This window comes from Dasypus novemcinctus, chromosome 7, assembly GCF_030445035.2.
Source record: "Dasypus novemcinctus isolate mDasNov1 chromosome 7, mDasNov1.1.hap2, whole genome shotgun sequence".
Lineage (NCBI taxonomy): Eukaryota > Metazoa > Chordata > Mammalia > Cingulata > Dasypodidae > Dasypus > Dasypus novemcinctus.
Window position 1 is genome coordinate 1,825,597 of NC_080679.1, and position 22,696 is coordinate 1,848,292.

General features: G+C 52.2%; 1 protein-coding gene and 1 pseudogene across 1 annotated transcript in view; both read left to right on the top strand.

Annotated features, from left to right (window-relative positions):
- Positions 1-4,327, top strand: part of KIF1A (kinesin family member 1A) — a 92,531-nt gene extending 88,204 nt beyond the window's left edge. Inside the window, 3 exon segments of the mRNA XM_058299749.2 lie at positions 50-242; positions 960-1,078; positions 1,402-4,327. Coding sequence (XP_058155732.1) covers positions 50-242; positions 960-1,078; positions 1,402-1,444 — 355 coding nt within the window. The 3' untranslated portion in view covers positions 1,445-4,327.
- Positions 4,328-7,937: 3,610 nt separating this feature from the next.
- Positions 7,938-21,414, top strand: LOC101428819 (ubiquitin-conjugating enzyme E2 E3 pseudogene; annotated as a pseudogene).
- Positions 21,415-22,696: the final 1,282 nt, after the last annotated feature.

A 22,696-nucleotide genomic window follows, 5' to 3' on the forward strand; every position in this document is an offset into this window, starting at 1 on the left:
CCTGCCTCCCAGGTGGCCCGCGAGCAGCTGCCCCCCGCCCCCCCCGCAGCCCCATCGTCTCCAAGAAGGGCTACCTGCACTTCCTGGAGCCGCACACGGCGGGCTGGGCCAAGCGCTTCGTGGTGGTGCGGCGCCCCTACGCCTACATGTACAACAGCGACAGGGACGCCGTGGAGCGCTTCGTGCTCAACCTGTCCACGGCGCAGGTGGAGTACAGCGAGGACCAGCAGGCCATGCTCAAGGTGCGCGGCGGGGCGGGGCGAGGGGCGGGGCCAGGCCCGGGTGGGCGGGGCGAGGGCGGGGCCAGGCCCGGGTGGGCGGGGCGAGGGGCGGGGCCAGGCCCCGGGTGGGCGGGATGGGGGCGGGGCCAGGCCCCGGGTGGGCGGGGCGAGGGGCGGGGCCAGGCCCTGGGGGCGGCTGGGGCGTGTTCCGGCCGTGAGAGGCAGGGCCGGGCCGAAGGGGCGGGGCCAGGGCGGGGGCGTGTCAGGGGCCGTGGGGGCGGGGCGCGGCGCCGTGAGGGCGGGGCCGGGCCGAGGGGGCGGGGCCAGCGCCCTGCACCCGCTGCGGGGCGGAGAGAAGCTGCGGGAACCGGGGTCGTCGGCTCCTCTGTGGGCTCTGCGTGGGGGTGGGGGTCTTGCTGCCTCTCCTGGCCCGGGGGTCTCTGCCCGCCCGGGGGCTTAGCGCGCAGGGTCGGCCCCGTCTGGGAGCTTTGATGAGCGCTCGTGGGGGTGGGCAGCGGGTCTCCCGCCCCGGGAGACGCCAGAGAAGACGCCCAGAAGCAGTGCCCGCGGGGGCAGCGCAGCGCGGGGCAGCCCTGGTCGCGGCGGCGGGGGCCTCGGGCCGGGGGCGCAGCCCTGCCCAGGGCAGGCGGGAAGGGAGCCCGGGGAGGGGCGGGCGACCCCCCGGCACCGGCACCGGCGTGGGCAGCGCGCGCCCCAGCAGCCTGCCGTCGCCCGCAGACCCCGCACACGTTCGCCGTGTGCACGGAGCACCGCGGGATCCTGCTGCAGGCGAGCAGCGACAAGGACATGCACGACTGGCTGTACGCCTTCAATCCCCTCCTGGCGGGAACCATACGGTACGCGGGGCGGGGCGGCCCGGGCCGGGGCCCCGTGGGGCGGGGGGCGGGCCTTCACTCCCGGGGCGCAGAGACGGGGCACACGGGCGCCCTTTGGAGGGCCCACCAGGAGCCGCGCCCCCCCACGCGGCCAGGGCCCGAGCTGCCCTGGCAAGGGACACTTCGAGGAGCCGTAAGCCCCCAGGCCCAGGCGGACCGCGGGGACGCAGCCTGAGGCTCCACGTGGGGGCTCCTGGGCTGCAGCTCCTGCCAGCACTGGTCCCGGGGCGCATGGGGGGCGTGAGCGGCCTCCCACCCTGACCCTTCTCTCCCGTCGCCCTCAGGTCCAAGCTCTCCAGAAGGAGGTCTGCCCAGATGCGGGTCTGAGCCAGCCCTTCAGCCCGTGGCCAGCAGGCCAGACCCCCTCCCCGGCCGGCCCCGTCGTCCCGTGTCATGCGCTGCCCAGCCCCTCCCCCACCAGACAGCCAATGGCTGTGTCCCCTCCTCCCAGGGGTGCCAGGGACCCCCCCCCCAGGGGTCCCGCAGCCACAGGACCCGCCGTGCTCACAGCGGAAGCTGTGCTTGGTGTCGTTTCTTAAAACGTGCTCTGGGTGGAAGGAGTTGGGGGGTGCAGGGGAGGCCAGGGGCACAAGTCTCATATTTTTTTAAGGATAGACACTTATAATTTACCCACCCTTAGTTAGTGCTGTCCAGGTAGTCCACTCGGGAAGCAGCCGGGTTCCATTTCTAAGTATTTATTCCTAACGCCTTCGCGGAGCCGTGAGACCGGACGGCCCCCGGCCCCCTCCACCCCCTCTTATCCCACATGCGTCTCCCAGGCCTTCGAGAACGCCGGCGGGGGCGGGGGCAGCGCCTTGGCAGACCGCGGGGCGGGGGCATCGGGGTGAGCCGGGCCACTGGCTGCCTGCAGGTGCCCCCCCCGCACCCAGCTATGCGTGTGGGCAGGCGGGGGGTCTCTGGGTGCCTCAAGTCTGAGCAGCATGGGAGGGGGTGCGTGCTGTTTCTAGTGGGAGGTGAACCCGTGTCTCACCTGGACAGCCACCGGGCCTTGAGGAGAAGGTCAGGCCGGCCGCTTCCCCCGGGCAGGGCTGGGGTGACAGCAGCGCGGGCTCCCGGGGGCGGGCACATCGGGCTGGGCCAGCTGGGGAAGGGCGGGTGTCAGCCAAGGAGGTGGGGCAGGGAGGCCCGAGCCACCAGTGGCGGGGGACGGTCGGGGCTGGGAGGACTTGGGGTGCAGGCTTTCGGCTACCGTGAGAGAGGGGCGACTCGGGGAGCTCGAGATCGCTGCGGGGAAGAAGTGACCGTCACCTTCTTACAACCATCTTCTGCTGGAGGAAGGAGTGAGGCCGAAGGAGGCTCTCCTCGCGGGCAGGGCTCGTCCTGGGCAGGCGGAGCAGCCAGGCCGGCGGGCGGCCGGCACGGAGGACGCGTCCCCTTGCCCTTTCCCGACCCCTCAGTATTCATTCCACTCCCTCTGCAGACCCCGGGAGGGACCCGGAGCGCCCCACGGTGCCTGGGGAGCCGATAGGGGACCCCCTGTTTGGAGTCTCGGGATTCCGCAGCCACACACCCCCGGGGCCCTTTTTAGCGTGAGGCAAACAGCATTACAGAATCCCCCCGCCCGGGGCCCCCCAGGTGGCCAGGACTCCCCTGGTTCAGGTGTACTCGGTCCGCACGATCCGCTTGTCTTCAGAAAAACCTCTTTCGTCCCTCATGAGGAGTTCTAAGGACCCCTCCCCCTGGCGACCTGGGCTGTCCCTGTGGGGCCCCGACAGGCGTGGGCTTTCCTGATGGTGCACAGAGGTGCAGGTGCTCAAGTCCCCCCTGTGGGGGAGGTGGAGGAGTGGGGGGCCGTGGTGGTCGGCCCAGGAGCTCAGAGTTCTGGCGTTCGTGCAGAGTGAGGGTCTCCTTTGGGCAGGGGGCAGCAGGCGCAGGTGGGTGCGGGCTTGTTCTGCAGCTGGAGTTGAGAGCTGAGCCCACCCGATTTGTCAAAGCCCCTCGGTCCACAGCTGCTTCCGCGCCCACGTGTGTCGGTGCAAGGCGGGTTTGAACCGCGTTAGTGCAGGGCGGCACTCACAGCTTCCCCGGGAGACCGCCCCAGGCAGCCCCATCTAGAAGGAAGCGAAAGGCTGGTCCAGGAGCCCTGCGGCCTGGGGGCTCCCTGGGGGGGCTGAGAGGCGGGGCTCAGTGACGGGCATGGGGGTGACGGGGCGTCTGGAAGGAAGGCTCGATGGGCTGGGGCGCAGGGAGGGGCGACACGAGCTGGTCATAGGCCAGGCGGGTCCAGGAGCTCTCCTTCCCTGGGCACAGGGGGGCCCGGCCGCGGCCACTCAGGTCAGCCAGCCTGAAGCCGTGGCCACCGGGCCCAAGGCGCTCGCACCCAGCATGCAGGGTCTGCGGTCAGGCAGCCTGCAGGCCCCGCTGGTGGGCTGGGCGGGCGGGGAAGGAGGACAGCGCAGGGGCCCTGTGAGTCTCCCTGCTCCACGGACGGCCCCGGGGCGGTGCCCATGCAGTCTGGCGCCTTCTTGGCGTTGGTTAGGAGCTGGGGGGCGAGTGGTCTGCCCCCAGGGGGTCCTGAGTCACAGCCAGGCACCCTGACGCCCCAGGCAGGGAAATCGGGAGTCAGGAGCCAGCCCGCCCCAAGCCGCCGAGTGTTGTGTAGCCAAGAAGTCCACTGAGGTCCCTGGGACTCAGTTTCCACATCTGTGACACGGGGGGAGGGGGCCCGAGGAGGAGGAGGAAAGAGTCTACCGTGGAGGGTTTTCCATGAATGTTTGCACCTGCCCAGGCGGGGCCTCGCCCTGCCCCGAGAAGACCCTGTCCCATGGTGGGGGGGCGCCTTCCTCTGCTCCTGGGGCCCCCCCTGAGTGGCTCGTGAGATGCCGACACCCCAGCCGGGCCCCGAGCACAGCGGCTCCCCCGAGCCCTCCCCGCAGCCCCTCCACGGGCGCCGGCTGGCAGGGTCTCTGAATGTCACCAAGTTGGGGCCGGGGGCCGTCCTCGCTCGCTCCCCCAGCGCGGGGACCCGGGAAGGCACCCCTCTGCTCCCCCTCTGCACCCCTCCGCGCCCCTCCTGCGTGGGCCGCACCCGCCCGTGGGCCATGGGCTCCCCCCCCGCCCCCGCCCCGCCGTCCAAGTCCTGTCCCCGAGTCTCCAGCGCCGCGTTAGGCTGTAGGCGTCCGTGTGTCCGTGCTGCCTGTGTGTCCTTAAGGCTCTGTCCACTTGAGAAATAAACGTGCTCTCACGCAACGCCAGGCCCGCTGTGCCCTTACTTGCGCCTTTGGTCTCATCAGAGGGGTTGAAAAGCCACGCACGCCCGTGGGTCCAGCCAGGTCCAGAGACAGCGACCTCTCAGGAGGTGCGGGGGCACGGGCTTCTCCTGGGGTGGTAGGGGTGGAGGTGGTGGGAGAGACCCTGCAGGGGCGGCAGGGTTAGTCTTGGAGCACCCACCCGGCCCCCCAGGAACTGGACACGCCTGTCCGAGCCAGCCCAGGATCCCCCCCCCCCCGGGGGACGCTGGCAGGGGACAGGCCGAGCTCTGCCCGGGTCTCCCCGGCAGCCTTTGGGGCTTTGGGCCAGGGGGTGCATACCTGGCCCTGGGGTCCCCAGAGCCCCCTGTGCCCTGACGGGGCCACAGCGAGCGTTTGGAAGCTACCGCTGCACCGAGGGCGACGGGGGGCTGGTCTGCAGCTGCGGGCGCCTCAGGGGCCTCTGGCAGGGCCCGGGTCCTCAGGGGCCCCAGGCTTGTCTTCCCCCAACGCCGCTGGTTGGGCCGCTGGTTGGTGGCGACAGCCGGCCACCTCCGGGCCTGCCGCTCCCTGGGGTGGACACTGCCGGGCCGGCCGCGGGCTTCTGGGGCACACGTGCTGCTGGCCCCCTGGCACGGGCGCCCTGGTGCAGTGGGGATTGGTGAGGGGCTCGGATCCTGGAGCCCAGGAGCCAGGCAGCTCCGGGGGTCGGTGTCCAGGGGCAGCTGCGGAGAGACGCACCCGGCAGGCCTGGGGCCTCCACCCGCCTTCCCCCACCCCGGCGCTCTGGGGCTCCCTGGGGCGGGGCGGGGCTCAAGGCTGGTCTGTCCTCTGGAGCCACAACACTGTCCTGTAGCGGGGTGGGGCTTGGGGTGCCTCGGAGGTTGCCGGGCGCTTTTAGGGTCCCTTGGACCGGAACAGTCTGGGGAGGGACGAGGGCCCAGCGAGGCTCGAGCCAGGCCCCCACACCAGCCGAGGGTGGGGGTGCCTGCGTCTGGGCCGCGCACTCGGGCAGGGGCTCAGACCAGCTCGCTGGGCAGTGCTGGCCGCCAGCGCCTCGCCGGCCCCCGGGCTCTGGGCTCGGCATCTGGCCTCACGGAGGGGCAGCAGCACCCAGGAGCGGGGCGGCCGGGCGGGTTCAGGCTCCGGGTCAGCAGCTCTCCAAGGTCACGGGGAGCCAGGGGGTCCCAGGCCAGCCCCTCTCTGGGGACCGGGGTGGGGTCACTCCCCGTGGACACAGCTTCTGCCTCCCCCGGGGCTGCCCGGGTAGGGCTGGGGGCGCCGGGGCTTTGAGCGCAGCAGCCGCGGCCACCCCCAAGGCACCCGCAGGGTCTCCCCCAGTGCAGGTTACAGGGCGCCCCAGGAGTTGAGAGATCCGGCTCGTACTGGATTGGAGCCGAGATCTGCAAGAGGCCAAGTGGGCACCCAGGCTGGCGGGGGTCCTGTGGCGAGAGGGAGGAGGGTCCATGGTGGGGAGGCAGCCGAGACCCCCAGGGCAGGAGGCAGTGCTGGGGAGGGGGCAGCGCAGGCCCGGGTCCAGCCACACCGATGGTGGACAGTGCAGCCACTGGGGCCCAGCGCCCTGCAGCCAGCTCGCCCGGCTTGCTCCCAGCCGTTCCAGAACCTTCTCTCGATACTTGTCTCCCACGGGGCCCCAAGAGGGAGGCCACAGGTTGCCGAGAGGCAGAGGTGGGGACTGGTGCCCGTACAGCTGAAAGCGTGCTCGTCAAACGGCTTCGTTTTACTTACACTCGAGGCCCCCCCCAGCCTCATGGGCCCCGAGGGAGCCGTCCTCCTGCCGCGCAGGGTCTCCCCCCAGCCGAGGAGAATGACGCGGCCTTCGGAGCTCACAGGAGGGAAGTTCAGAAGTAAAAAGGCGTTTCTATTAGATTGACCTTTTATTTTGTAAAAATTGTAGATTCAGGGGAAGTTGCCAAAAAACCGTGTGGAGAGGCCCCTGGACCCTTCACCAGGTACAGGAAGGTTTTAACTCTTTCATCACCGTGCGAGGTGTGGGTGTAAGACCTTTGGGGTAAGACCTCTTGGGCACGGCCACCAGGGGGCTGCTGGGCGCCCCGTCTCAGGGCACGCTGCGTCCTGGGCAGGGTCCCAGGAGCTGACCCCGCCCCCAGGCGCCCCCTCCGGCCACCGACCCGGGCGCCCCCTCTCCTGCTTCCACTCCTCGCCCCAAAGCGCTTCTCCATAGAAACGGGAGGGCAGTGGTGATGTAAGACTTTTCTTACAAATCAGCGCAGATTTTTGCTAAAAGATTCTGTTATTCACACACAATCTTTATGTTTTACTCAAACATAAAGAATGAACTTGATTCTTTGTCAACGGACCTGATTCTCCAAAGTTTTAAAGGCTTCAGAGTGTGTCGTCATATGGTACTGGATGTACCATAAAAGAGTTTTCATGTTAGACATAAAACTGTCTCCTTATCCTAATTTTTTTTTACAAAGCTTCTGAAGGCATGCACATGTGGTCGTGTGTGTGTGCACAGTCTCCCACCTGCACACACCTGCTCCCACCTGCACACACCTGCTCACAGCTGTACATACCTGCTCACAGCTGCACACGCCTGCACACGCCTGCACATGCCTGCACACATGGTTCTCATGTTACCAATCCGTTTCTGTGCCACGTGCCTATTACCAACATTCCCTTAGTTTTCTCCAGATCAACGTGTGATAAGGGGCACCTCATTATACTTCTATTTTCATTTGTTTTTTTAGTAGTGATGAATTTTTCATGTTTAGTTGATCATTTTTATTTCTTCTGTGGCTTGCCTATTTGTGTCTCCCCCCAGTTTTCTTGTTAATTTGAAGCCAGTTTCATCGATATTACAGATCTCAATTCTCTGTCAATGTTTTAATTTTCTCTTTTGTAATTTGCCTTTCAATTTTGGTGACACATTATTTTGTCTTATAAAATTACATTTAACATTTCTATGATAATTAAAAAAAAACGAACAACCGCAGGCCTGTTCACAAGACCTGCAGCGAGCCCTGGCGCGCCATGGACCGCGGTGACCAGCAACTATGAAAATGTCCTCCCCCGCCGCGGCAGACGTCCCGCCACGGCCAGGTGTGAGCAAGGGGGCGGTCTGTGATTTTTCTGCAAGCCTACAACTTACCTAATACAATTTTTTAAAAAATTTCTATGAGAGTCGCGCACCTTGGCCGTCACCGTTCTCCACCCTGGACTGTGCGGACAAGCGGGGCCCGGGCGCGGGCTCGGGAGGCCCTGCTGGCAGGTGCACCCGGCGGCCGTGCGCTGAGGGACGCGGGCCCTGCCCGCCTGCGGCGCCTGCAGTTTGGTGCCTATGGGCCGACGTGCCCACGTGACCAGCCCTCGCTGAAATCTCCGCGCTGGCTTGCCAAGGGGCGTCCCGGGTGGCCTGCGCCCCAGGCGCCCTCACACGGTTTCTGGGGTGTTGCGCCGCCTCCTGTGGGGCGCCCGGGGAGGGACCTCTCGGCAGCCAGCCCCCGTCTCCTCCAGACCCCGCGCTGGCTGCTCCTGCTTCGTCTCCTGCCCTGTGATAAACCCCGGCCATGAGCACGGGGTCCTGGGAGTCTTCTCGAGAAACTGGGGTGCTCCAGGGCCCCGACATGGCGGTGGACTTGGAAGCTCCTTTCCCGCCTCTGAGCGGCGTGTCACGCCCCGCGCCTGCCTCCTCCCTGCGACTTGGTGGTTGCATCTGTGCAGTGACGCTGTCGCCCCCGGGCTGTGCCTGGGCGCACGGCAGGCGGGGAGGGTCACATGGGGGGCCCTGCCCGTCAGCGCCTGCCCAGCGCTCCCAGCACCTGTCGAGGGGGCCACCCTCTGCCTGCCCTGGTGGCGTCACTTCACTGCCTGCTACACAAACGAGGGCCTGGGTCTCCAGCTGAGCTTCCCGTGGGGTTGCGCTGTCCTCTGCGTGCTTATCTTGGAAACTAATTTTCCTCACTTAAATCTTTCAAATGAGTTTTACACTTTTGATCTCAGGTTAAAAGGGGATTTAAACTTGCCCTGACAACTAACAAAACGGTAATGATGGACAACGCTCATGCCACAAGGCAAGGAGGATGTGCCCCTGCCAGCCCCAGGGGCTCGCAGCCCCCCTCAAGCTCAAGCAGGGTGGGCGTCGCCGTCCAGACCCTCGAGGCTGAGGAATGAACAAACGTGAGGGGATGCCAGCAGGGCCAAGCAGACTTACAGGTGCTGTAGGAACGAAGAGCTGGGAACACGGATACAAGGAGGGTGACCACCAGGGGCTCTGAGGGCGGGGAGGCGGGCTGGGGGACACGGGCGTTTTAGGGTATTGGAATTGCTCTGCATGGTTTTGCAATGACAGATACAGGCCATTGTACATTTTGTCAAAATCTGTAAAATTGTGCAGTGCAGAGCGTGTGAACCATGATGTGCACTATTGGCCCCGGTTAGCAGCAATGCTTCAGTATTTGTTCATCAATTGCAACAAGCACGCCACACTAATGAAAAATGTTATTAATAGGGGAAAGCGTGAGAGGGGGAGAAGGGGGCACATACGCGCATTCCTTATATTTTCTATGTAACTTTTCTGCACTAAAATTTCTTTAAAAATAAAGTTAAAAAAATAAAGTCTATTCAAACGAGGGAGATTTAAACTAGAACTCAATAACAGAAAGACATTTGGAAAATCTACAAATATCTGTATATTAAGCAACACATTCCTAAGTAACCTATAGGTGAAAGAAAAAATAACAAGAGAAATTACAAAATGTATTAACTTGAATGAGAATGAAACTACAACAAATTAAAGTTTGTGGGAAGCAGTTAAATCAGTACTAAGAAGGAATTTATAGCACTAAATGCTATATTAGAAAAGAAAAATAGTCTCAAACAATGCAAACTTCTGCTTTGCAAAATAAGAAAAAGAAAAACTCAACACAAGCAGAAGGGAGAAAATAGTAATGAGCAGAAATCAATGAAATTTAAAACAGAAAATATAGAGAAAAATCAATGAAACCAAAAGCTGGTTCTTTGAAATGATTAGTAAAATTGATAAGCCTTTAGCTAAAATGCTCAAGAAAAAGAGACAGATTGCCCAAATTAACAATAGGAGGAATAAAAGCAGGAAAATGTTAGAGTCTACAGACATCAAAAGAATAATGAGGGAATACAGCAAACAATTTTATGTCCACAAACCTAGATTAAATGAACAAATTCCTTGAAAGACACAAACTACCAAATGTCAGGAAGAAAGAGAAGATATTGAATAGTCCCACATCTATTCAAGAAAATAAATCTAGGGTTTTAAAACTCTAATCAAAGAAAACTCCAGGCCCAGGTGGCTGCCCTGGTGAATTCTACCAATCATTTAAGAAAGAATGCTAGCTACAGAAACTCTTCCAGAAGATAAAGGAGGAGGATCACCACCTCAACTCCCTTTGTGAGGTCAGCCCTGCTCCAAAACCAAAGAATCACAAAAGAAATAAAACTATAGGCCAACTTCCTTCCTCATGAACTTCCTCATGAAGCTCCTCACACACACTTTACCAAATCGAGTCCAACGATACGTTAAAAAAGCAAACAAACTGGTTTAACCCAGTTTTACAACCTGAAATGAGGCATCTACAAGCAACCTACAGCACAACGGCCAAAGAATGGAAGCTCAACCCTTGAGACTGGGAGCAAGGCAAGGACGTTCTCTCCCGTCACCGCCCTCAGCAGCAAACGGAGTTCCTAGGCAGGACAACAAGGCAAGACGAACCAATAAAAGGGATACGGATTGTCTCCACTCACAGACGGTGAATTAGTCAGCCAAAGGCGTGCTGATGCAAAATACCAGAAATTGGTTGGTTTGGGTAAAGGGTATTTATTTGGGGTAGGAGCTTACAGATACCAGGCCATAAAGCATAAGTTACTTACCTCACCAACGTCTATTTCCACGTGTTGGAGCAAGATGGCTGCCGACGTCTGCGAGGGCTCAGGCTTCCTGGGTTCCTCTCTTCCAGGGTCTTGCTTCTTTCTGGGTTCAAGGTTCCTTCCTTCCCAGGGCTTGCATCTTCTTTGGCTCAGAGTTCCTCTCTTCCTGGGGCTTTCTTCTTTCTGGTTCCAGGGTTCCTCCCTTCCTGGGGCTGGCTTCTCTTTCCTCTGTGAGCTTACTTCTCAGGGCTTCAGCTTAAGACCTCAGCATCACACTCCAACATCAGAACTCCAACATTAAGAACTCTCAACTCTGTCCTTCGCCATGCCTTTTATCTGTGAGTCTTTACCCACCAAGGGGCGGGGACTCAACACCCTAAAGATGTGGCCCAATCAAAGCCCTCATCAAAACTCAATCACATCCAGGTACAGATCAGATTACAAACATAATCCAATATCTATTTTTGGAATTCATAACCATACTGAACTGCTACAGATGTTATATGAAGAAAATAATAAAATCTCAAAGAATCTACAAAAATCTACTAGAAGTAATGAATTTAGCAAGTTTGCAGCATAGAAAGACCATATGCAAACACTAATTGTATTTCTATATACTAGCAAACAATTTGAACTTCATAAAACAGTGCCATTTATAATAGCATCATAGACACAGAATGTATAGGTATAAACCATAGAAAATCTGTTCAATATCTATATGCTAAAATGACAAAACATCAATGAGTGAAATAGTGAAAGAACTACGTAAAATGGAGAGATGTACCATTTTCATAGCTCATAAGTCAGTATTGTTACGATGCTCTCTCTTACAAATCCAAAGGGATCTAGAGATTCAACACAATCTAAGCTAAAAATTTTATAGATATGGACAAGCTAATTCTAAAAAAATTATGAAAAAGTAAAGGAACTGGGGTCATTAGAACCATTTTGAAAAAGAAGAGTAAAGTTGGAAGAGTCACACTACCCAATTTTAAGACTTACCCTAAAGCTGCAGTAATTAAGACTGTGGTATTTGTAGTAGGACAGGCACAAAGCCCAATGGAATAGCAGAGAGAATCCAGAAATGACCCACACAAATACAGCCAACGGAGAGGTGACAAAGGTGCGAAAGCATCAGTGGAGAAAGAGTGGCCTTTTCAATAAATGCCTTCGGAACACGTGGACATTGATGTGTTAGAAGGTTGGACCTCAGCCTCAACCTGACACCTTGTACAAAAATTAACTCCCAATACATTTTAGATCTAAATGTAAAATGTAACTCTATAAAACTTCCAGAAGAAAACACAGAAGAAAATATTTGGGATCTCATGCTGGGCAAACTTTTGTTAGACATGACAATGAATGCCCTATCAATAAAAGAAAAAAAAATCATAAATTCAACTTCATCATAATCAAGTCTTGTTCTGCAAAGGGCACTGTTAAGAATGAAAGGACAAACTGCAGACAGAAAAAAGAAATTTGCAAATCACATAGAACCTTACGTATCTGGTATATGTAAAGAATGCTCTAAACTCAATAAGGAATAAAGCAACCCAGTTTTAAAACGGGTAAATGGTACCACTCGATGCCTGCTAGGATGGCTAAAATAAAACTATTCTTTTGTTTTAGATTTATTTATTTATTTCTCTCCCCTCCACCCCCCAGTTGTCTGTTCTCTGTGTCTATTTGCTGCATCTTCTTTGTCCGCTTCTGTTGTTGTCAGCGGCATGGGAATCTGTGTTTCTTTTTGTTGCGTCATCTTGCTGTGTCAGCTCTCCGTGTGTGCAGCACCACTCCTGGGCAGGCTGCACTTTCTTTCACGCTGAGCAGCTCTCCTTATGGGGCGCACTCCTTGTGCGTGGGGCTCCCCTATGCGGGGGACACCCCTGCGTGGCAGGGCACTCCTTGCGCGCATCAACACTGCATGTGGGCCAGCTCCACACGGGTCAAGGAGGCCCACGGTTTGAACCGCGGACCTCCCATGTGGTAGGCGGACGCCCTAACCACTGGGCCAAGTCTGCTTCCCAAATAAAACTATTTTGACAACACTAAGTGTTGGCAAGGACACAGAGCCTCTGGAATTCTCTTCTCTTGTCTGTGAAAATGCAAATGGTACAGACACACTGGAAATTGGTTTGGGGGATTTCTTTGGCAGTTAAACATACATTTAATGTATTACTCAGAAATCCCACTCTTGGGTGGAGAAATGAAATTTACACACAGAGAAGACCCTGCACACAAATGTTTACAGCAACACCATGCATAATGGTCAAAACCTGGAAATGGCCCAAACGTCCTTCTATGGGTGGACGGTGAAATAAATTGTGGTCCCTCCGTACAGGAGAACTGCCTCACAACATAAAGGAGCAAACCGTGAGTGCACACAACCTGGCTGCACCTGAAAGGCACTACGTCTGGGGAAGAGCAGTTCCCCTGAGTTTCCCGCTGTGTGATTCCACTTAGGTGGCATTCCGAAGAAGATGCAACTATATGACGGAAAATGACGAGTGGTTGCCATGGGTTACAACTGGGGGGCAGGTGAGCATGAGAGAGGTTTTAGGGGTGACGGAACTGTTCTGTACCCTGATTATGAATTTTAAAAACCATAGAACTGCACCCCAAAAGAAAAAATAAGTCAGTATTATTTGATGATAATTTTTTAATTACTTGGGTTTTTTTTAATAAAAGTAATTCAATGGCAAGAGGATAGGATTTTTAAATCCTGTTGGAACATCAATATGGAAAAAGTGAACCTCAACCCATATCTCACATTGGATACAAAAAAACTCAATGTGGCTCACAGATCTAAATGTTAGTCCCCGAACTGAAACTTCCGGATGAAAAGCTTGGTGGCCTTGAGGTAGGCAATGATCTTTTAGATACAAAACAAAACCATGATCCATAAAAGAAAAAAACGAGAAGTGAGGCCATCAGAATTTAAAATGTCTAATATTTGAATGACTGTTTTAAAAAGTAAAAAGAGACACACACTGATAAAATACATACCTGATAAAGACGTATAACCAAAATATAATAAAGAATCCTCAAAACTCAATAAAAAGAAAGAAAACCCGATTTAAAAGTGGGGGAAAAGATTTGAGCAGACACGTCACTGAAGACCGCCAGAGGGCAAGGACGCGCACCGAGGATGCGCACCGAGAGTCGCCTCTGAATTTCGCTGAGCTGCCCTGACAAAGCCCCCGCGTGTGATGGCCCAAAACGGCAGAATGAGAGGCGTGGGCGGGCCTGCCCTCTTCAGTCTCTGGGGTAGAATCTCGCCGCGGCGCCTTCCTGGCTCCTCGAGGGCCGTCCTGGCTTGCGGCACAGCTCAGTGTGTGCCCCGCGCCCGCCTCGGTCTCCTCTCTCCTCACAAGGGCAGCAGGCATCTTGCTTTAAGGGCCCCCCTCGGGAGAAGCTGTGGGTTTACAGAGCCATCACGCGTGCAGTGCAGAAATGCCACACGCCACTCTCTTGCTAACATCTTGTGTTGGCGGGAAACATTCGTTATAGTTGATGAGAGCACATTTTCATAATTTTACTACCAACTATAGTCCATCATTACAAGAGGGTTCACTAGCTGTGGTGTGCATTTCCATTGAATTTTTAAAGAAAATTTTTCTAATACCATATATACAACCTAACATTTCCCCCTTTTAACCAACTCATCCATATTTTTGTTGCTGTTAATTATGTTCACAATGCTGTGCAGCTATCACAACCATCCAAACCCAACACTTTTCCTTTGTTACAAATAGGAACTCTTTTTATTTTAAGCTTTAACTCCCTACACATATTTCACCAAAGAAGATAAATAAATGGCCAAAAAGCATGTAAAAATTGCTCATCATCATGAGCCATTGGGGAAATGTAAATCAAAACTACAATGAGACACCATTCACACCCACTGGAATGGCCACTATTTTAAAAAATTAACAGAAAGTTACAAGTGTTGGAGGGGATGTGGAGAAATAGGAACACTCATTCATTGTTGGTGCATTCGCTGTGGAGGAAGTTTGGCAGTTCCTCAGAAATCCAAGTATAGAATTACCATATGCCGCAGCAATCCCACTTCTAGGTAGGATTCTACTTCTGTATTTCTAAGATTTGAAAGCAGGAACTCAAACAGATATTTGCACACCAATCTTTAATACATTATTCCAATCATTCTTTACAGTGGTTCTTAATCCTTTCTTGTTTATGTTTTAATCCTTTTTGTTTATATGGCGAAATGGTCTAACATATGTTTGAATTTGCATCCAGAAGGGGAGGAGAGGGAGAATGAATTAGCAATAATGTTTGGGGCAAAAAAATAAAACTTTTTAAGAATTTCCCCAGCCTGAAGAAAGGCACCAAGCTACTACAGAGTCAAGAATCTCTACAAACCCTAATCATAATAAAAACAAAGAAAATAATGCTAAGGAAGAGCACAGAAAAGCTGCTGCAAAGCATCCAAAGAAGTCTAGAAAGCAGCAGCCAGAGGGAAAAAATGCATCACCTTCAAAGAAACAGTGATAATCATGACAAAGTTGTCAACAGCAGAAATGGAAACAAAAAAGCATCTTTAAAGTGTTGAGAGCAAACAACTGCCAGCCTAGAATCCTACACCCGTAAAACAGGACCTTAATAAACTTGAAAATCTAGGAAGAAGGTGGTGGTGGCCGTGTACTTTCTCAGTTGCTTTGTGTCCTTCTCTTAATCCAGATTCAAGAACTGGAAGGAAAAAGCAAAAGCCCATTGAAAACATCTACCAGCCATGAGGTGCAGCGGTGCTCAGAGATGTGTTCACCAAGTGCAATGAATTTCTCATGATGATGGAGGAGAATGTTGCTATGGGGGGAGGAGTGGGGTGAAGGGGGTGGGAGGTATATGGGGACCTCGTATTTTTTTAATGTAACATTAAAAAAGTAAAGACAAAAAGGAAAAAGAAAACATCTACCAAAATGTTACTACTAGCTCACCTTACAACCCCCCACACATGAGCAGCGGTGCACAAATCCCTGACTGCCCTACAAACCCCCACACATGGGGGGTGGGCACAAATCCCCGACTCCGGCAATTTCCACCGCTGTCAGTGTGGGTAACCCCCAAACCATTCCCGGTGCTTCCTGGAGCGCGCAGCTGCATCCGTGAAAACAGCAAGAGAGAAACAGAAGCAGCCAAAAGCTGTCCCGGGGAGCTGCTTTCGGGGTCAGCAGACCAGGACAGTGCTGCACAGCCCCGAGGTGGGCGAGGGACAGAGAGACGAAGAGCTAGAGCGACAGCCGTGAGTCAGCGGAGCCCGCGGCGGCAAGCGTGTCCCCAGTGCCGTGGCCAGCAAGCCCCACTCCCAGTCTCCCCGGGCCACGCCTGCAACGCGGGGCACCTGGCGTTGAAACACCGCCTCGGGAAGGGTGGTCCAAGAGTGCCATCTACTGGCCATCCAGGAAACTGCAAGAGGAAACTACTTGTAGGTTTCTCTTAATGTGAACTCCTGGGAGAAAATCTCCCATTTGCGAGTCCCTGGCACAATTTTGATGACTTAAGCTGGGCAATTCTAAAGACTAAGAATAAGTTGAACCAAAAGTCTAAGAAGAGTCATTAAAAAAAAAAAAACCACTGGCAAGGGAGAGAAATTGGCCAACAGAGTAAATTCACTAACATGTCCGGATGCCCAGGCATCAGCAAAAAAAATGCACAGGCCACGTAGGAAACAGGAGGAGATGGCCCAGTTGAAGGAAGAGACCAAACATCCTCATGAAACACAGGCCTGAAGACAACTAATCAAAAGATAATCACACAAACTTCCTAAATCCATTCAAGGAATTGAAGGAAATATGACTAAATGCATATAAGAAATTAAGATGACCCTGGGTGAGCATAAAGAACAAATTGAAAATCTGAAAAGAAAAGTAATAGAGCTTATGGAAATGAACAACACAATGGATGAGATTAAAAATACATTAGAGGTCTACAGCAGCAGACTTGAATTCACTCATCAACCTTCAGTCAGAATTAGTGACATCGAGGACAAAACATCTGAACTTGAAAAGACAGGAGAACAGAAAGAGAAAAGAATGGGAAAAATGGAACAGGGGCTCAGGAAATTGAATGACAACATTAAACACACACACATTTGCATTACTGGTGTGCCAGAAGGAGGAGAGAATGGAAAAGGGGTAGAAAGAATATTTAAGGAAATAATGATAAAAATTGTCCCAAGCCTTGTGAAAGACATCAATATCCAAGAAGGACAATGCACCCCAAACAGAATAAACTCGAATAGACCTACTCTGACACACCTCCTATTCAGAATGACAAAAACCAGAGATAAAGAGAGGATTCTGAAAACAGCAACAGAAAAGCAAAACATCACATACAAGGGAACCTCAGTAAGATTAGTGCTGATCTCTCATCAGAAACCATGGTGGCCAGAAGGAAGTGGTATGATGCATTTAAGGTACTGAAAGAGAGAAACTGTCAGCCAAGAATTCCATATTCAGCAAAACTGTACTTCAAAAATGAGGGTGAGTTTAAAGTCATCACAGATGAAACAAAAAACAAAAAACAGAGAGTATGTTACCAAAAGACCAAAATTGCAAGAGATACTAAAGGGAGTGCTGCACCATGAAAGGAGAAAACAAGGATGAGAGACTTGGAGGAAAGTGTAGAAATGAAGATTATTAGGAAGGGTAAATTAAAGGGTAAAAAACGATAGTAAGATTTGAAAATGGAAAGCCAAAGGACAAAATGGACAAAGTAAGTCATGCCTTTTCAGTAATAACATTGAATGTTAATGGCTTGAACTCCCCAATCAAAAGACAGACTGATATTAATAGAATGGATTAAAAAATAAGAGCATCTATATGCTGTCTATAAGAGACTCACCTCAGATAAAAAGTCACAACTAGGTCGAAAATGAAAGGTTGGAAAAAGATATTCCACGCAAATAGTGACCAAAAAAGATCTGGATTAGTGATACTGATATTGGACAAAATAGATTTTAAATGCAAAACTGTTGTAAAGGATGAAGAAGGTCATTATATGTTAATAATAGGGGCTATTCACCAAGACAAAATAACTATAATAAATATTTCTTCACCTCGCCTGGGTGTCCCAAGATACATGAGGCACACACTGGCAAAGCTGAGGAGAGAAACAGACGTCTCTACAATAATAGCTGGAGACTTCAGTACACCAAGCTCAGCATTGAGTAAAATATCTGGACAGAGAATAGACCTAACAGACATTTATAGAGCATTACACCCCAAAACAGCAGGATATATATTCTTTTCAAGTGCTCATGGATCTTTCTCCAGGATAGATTACATATGTTGGGTCAAAAGACAGTTCTCAATAAATTTTAAAGTATTGAATTTATACAAAACAGTTTCTCTGATCATAACAGAATGAAGCTGAAATCAGTAACAGAAAAGGGAAACTTTAAAAAATACGTGGAGATTTAACAAAGCACTCATACATGATCAGAAGGTCAAAGAAGGAATTGCAAGAGAATTCAGTAAAAATCTTGAGACAAATGAAAATGAGAACACACCATATCAAACTCTATGGGGTGCTGCAGAGGCAGTGCTGAGAGAGACTTATAGCCCTCAGTGCTGACATTAAAAAAGAGGAAAGAGCTAAAATCAAAGATGCGATCGTACACCTGGAGGAACTAGAAAAAGAACAGCAACACAAACCAAATTGAAGGAAAGAAATAATAAAGATCAGGGCATAAATAAATGAAATTGAGAACAAAAAAATAGAATCATCAAAACCAAAAGTTGGTTCTTTGAGAAGGTCAATAAAATCGACAAACCCTTAGCTAGACTGACAAAGAAGGAAAGAGAAGATGCAAATATATAAAATCAGAAATGAGTGGGGGGACATTGCCACTGATCCTTCAGAAATAAGAGAGATCCTAAGAGAATACTAAGAACAACTTTACACCAAAAAATTAGACAATGTCGATGAGACGGACAAATTCCTAGAAACACAGGACAACTTACACTGACCCTAGAAGAAATAGAAAGCTTCAACAAACCAATCACAGTAAAGAGACTGAAACAGTCACTGAAAACCTCCCAAAGGTGAAAAGCCCAGGACCAGATGGCTTCACAGGTGAATTCTACCAATTATTCAAAGACAACCTGATACTAATCTTGCTCAAGCTCTTTCAAAAATTTGAACAGGAAAGAATGTTGCTGAGCTCTTTCCATGAAGCCAACATCACCTACTACCAAAACCAGATAAAGATACTGTGAAAAAAAAATTGTAGACGAATATCTCTAATGAATGTAGATGCAAAAATCCTCCAGAAAATATTTGCAAACCAAATCCAAAAGCACATGAAAAGGATTATGCACCTCATTCAGGTGGGCTTTATAGCCAGTATGCAAGGGTTTTTCAACACAAGAAAATAAATTAGTGTAATAGACCACATTAATAAATTAAAGAAGAAAAATCGCATGATCATCTCCATTGATCAGGAAAGGCATTTGACAAAATACAGCATCCTTTCTTAACAACAACAACAACGAAACACTCCAAAAATAGGAATAGAAGGAAGCTTTCTCAATCCGGTAAAGTGCATATATGAAAGACCTACAGCTAGCATTGTACTCAGTGGGGAAAGGCTGAAAGTTTTCCCGTTGAGATCAGGAACAAGACAAGGATGCCTGCTGTTATTCAGTATTGTGCTGTAGGTTCTGGCTAGAGCAGTTAGGCCAGATAAAGAAATGAAAGGCAAATAAAAGAAATAAAATAAGAAAGGAAGAAGTAAAACTTTTGCTATTTGCTTTTGCTATGAACTTATACATAGAAAAATCCTGAAAGACCCACAACAAAGTTACTAGAATAGATGAATTCAACAAAATGGCAGGATACAAGATTAATATGCAAAAATTGGTAATGTTTTTATACATTACTGAAGAGTCATCTGAGGAGGAAGTCAGAAAAAAATTCCATTTATAATAGCAACTAAAAAATCAGATATTTATGAATAAACTTAACCAAAGACGTAAAGGGCCTGCATTTGGAAAACTATGAAACATTGCTAAAAGAAACCAAAGAAGACTTAAATAATGAAAGGACATCCTGTGTTCATGGACTGGAAGACTAAATATCATTAAGATGTCAGCTTTACCCAAAGTGATTTAGAGATTCCATGCAATCCCAATAAAAATCCCAACAGCGTTTTTTTTCAGAAATAGATAAGCCAATTATCAAATTCATGTGAAAGGGTAAGGGGCCCTGAACAGCCAAAAAATGTTTCTAAAAAGAGTAAAGTTGGGAGACTTTCGCTTCCTGACTTTGAAGCACATTACCTAACTACAGCAGTAAAAACATCATCATATTAGCATAAAGATAGACAGATTGGCCGGTGGAACCACACTGAGAACCCAGAAACAGACCCTCAGGCCCACGGTGAGGCGGTTTCGACAGGCTGCGCAGCTCTCCCACAGCTGGAGCCGGGAGGCCCGGGCGGCTAGTGCAGAGAAAGAACAGGGCCCTCCCTCACACCTTACACAAAAATCCACCGGGGCCGAGCGGCGCGGCCACAGCGGCCCCGCGCCCCCCCGCCCCCGCCCTTTCTCCGGAGGCGCCAGGGCGCCGCCCTCCGGCCGGAGCCGGCACTGCAGGGCCCCGCTCCCCACGCGCGAGCAGGCCGGGCGCGCGGCCGAGTTTTCCAGGAAATAACTTCACCAGGACGCGCGGCGTGGGCCGAGGTCGGAGGACGGGCGGCCCAGCACCTGCACCTGCAGCTCAGAGGCGGGCCAGCACCTGCAGGGGCAGCTCAGAGGCGGGCCAGCACCTGCACCTGCAGCTCAGAGGCGGCCCAGCACCTGCAGGGGCAGCTCAGAGGCGGCCCAGCACCTGCACCTGCAGCTCAGAGGCGGCCCAGCACCTGCACCTGCAGCTCAGAGGCGGGTCAGCACCTGCAGGGGCAGCTCAGAGGCGGGTCAGCACCTGCAGGGGCAGCTCAGAGGCGGCCCAGCACCTGCACCTGCAGCTCAGAGGCGGGTCAGCACCTGCAGGGGCAGCTCAGAGGCGGGTCAGCACCTGCACCTGCAGCTCAGAGGCGGGCCAGCACCTGCAGGGGCAGCTCAGAGGCGGCCCGGCACCTGCAGGGGCAGCTCAGAGGCGGCCCGGCACCTGCACCTGCAGCTCAGAGGCGGGTCAGCACCTGCAGGGGCAGCTCAGAGGCGGGTCAGCACCTGCACCTGCAGCTCAGAGGCGGGTCAGCACCTGCACCTGCAGCTCAGAGGCGGCCCAGCACCTGCACCTGCAGCTCAGAGGCGGGCCAGCACCTGCACCTGCAGCTCAGAGGCGGCCCAGCACCTGCAGGGCAGCTCAGAGGCGGCCCAGCACCTGCACCTGCAGCTCAGAGGCGGGTCAGCACCTGCACCTGCAGCTCAGAGGCGGGTCAGCACCTGCACCTGCAGCTCAGAGGCAGGCCGGCACCTGCAGGGGCAGCTCAGAGGCGGCCCAGCACCTGCAGCTGCAGCTCAGAGGCGGCCCAGCACCTGCACCTGCAGCTCAGAGGCGGCCCGGCACCTGCACCTGCAGCTCAGGGGCGGCCGGCACCTGCACCTGCAGCTCAGGGGCGGCCCGGCACCTGCAGGGGCAGCTCAGAGGCGGGCCAGCGGGACCGGCCGCTCCGGGGCCTGCGGAGCAGGGAGAAGGAGACCTTCAGCTCCCAGCAGACGAAAATCACCAGACTCTCCAGCGAAACCCCTGCTAAGCTCTCCACTAGTGCTAAAGAATGCAGGAGGAGCTAGCGGAATGACCCCTGACCCTCCTCCTAGCGGCAGCGCTGCGCCAAAGCAGGTAACATTCATGAACGGAGAGCAGCTGTGCCTGGTCCACCAGGTTCTGTATATGAGGGCGGTGTGTTTTTTCTGGATATCACATTTTCATCAGATGATCCATTTAAGCCACCAAAGGTTACTTTTCGCACCCAATCTATCATTGCAACATCGACAGCCAGGGCGTCATCTCTCTGGACACTCTTAAAGACAACTGGAATCCTGCTTTGACTGCCTCAAAGGTCTTGCTGTCTATTTGTTCCCTTTTGACAGATTGCAGCCCTGCGGCTCCTCTGGTTGGAAGCACGGCCACTCAGGATTTGGCCAACAGAGCAGAACAGGACAGGATAGCCAGACAGTGGACCAAGAGATACGCAACATAATTCACATAATTTCTACACAGTGTGAAGGAGCAGAAGGCATCTTCTCACTGTGCTGCAAGTCTTTATAGCCTTTACAATATGGACTTCTGTTGTATATGTTATACTGATTCTACTCTCTGCTTTTATCCTTTGGAGACTGGGAGACTCCCCAAAAAGGTAAATGCTATCAAGAGTAGAACTTTGTAGCTGTAGATTAGTTATGTTTAAAACACCTACCTGCAAGTCTTGCTTCTTTGGGATGTCAAAATGTGTTTTGTGATGTACTAAGGGTACTGGTCCTGAAGTCTACCAAATATTGTAGTGCATTTTAGCCTAATTCATTATCTGTATGAAGTTATAAAAGTAGCCGTAGAAGACTAGGAATTATGTCATTGGTATTAAACCCAGATCTACTTCTGAGTATGTGGTACACGCTGTTGTGAAAAATGTTATACATTTTACCTTTGTCAGTTTGTAATGAGAGAATTTCCTTTTACCCTTTGTAGCTCAGAGAGCACCTGATGTATCATCTCAAACACAATAAACATGCTCCTGAAAAAAAAATTAACTCAAAATGGATCAAGGACCTAAATATAAAACCTACAACCATAAAAATCCCGAAGAAAATGTAGGAAAACATCAAGATCTTGTACTAGGCGGTAGCTTCTTAAAACTTACACCCAAAGCATGAGCAACAAAAGAAAAAAAGGTAAATGAGACCTCTGCAAAATTAAATGCTTTTCTTCTTCAAAAGACTTTGTCAAGAAAGTAAAAAGGCAGCCCACTCAATGGAAGAAAATGTTTGGAAAGCACATATCCAATAAGAGTTTGGTATCTATGTTATATAAAGAGGTCATACAACTCAATGATAAAAAGACAAACAACCAATTAAAAAGTGGGCAAATGACGTAAATAGACATTTCTCCAAAGAGGAAACACAAATGGCCAAAAATCACATGAAAAAATGTCAACATCACTAGCTATTAGGGAAATGCTGATCAAATCTACAATGAGATACCATTTCGCACCTTATAGAATGGCCATTATTAAAAAAAAAAAAAGCAGAAAACTACAAGTGCTGGAGAGGATGTGGAGAAGCAGGACTCCTCCTTCACTGCTAGTGGGAATGTAGCGGCGCAGCCTCTGTGGAAGTCAGCTTAGCAGTACCTGAATAGAGAGCTCCCTTATGACCCAGCAGTCCTGATACTAGGGATATGTTCAGAAGAACTGAAAGCAAGAATGTGAACTGACACTTGTACACTGCTGTTCATGGCAGCATTATTCACAATTGTTAAAATATGGAGCCAGCCCAGGTGTCCATCAACAGATTAGCAG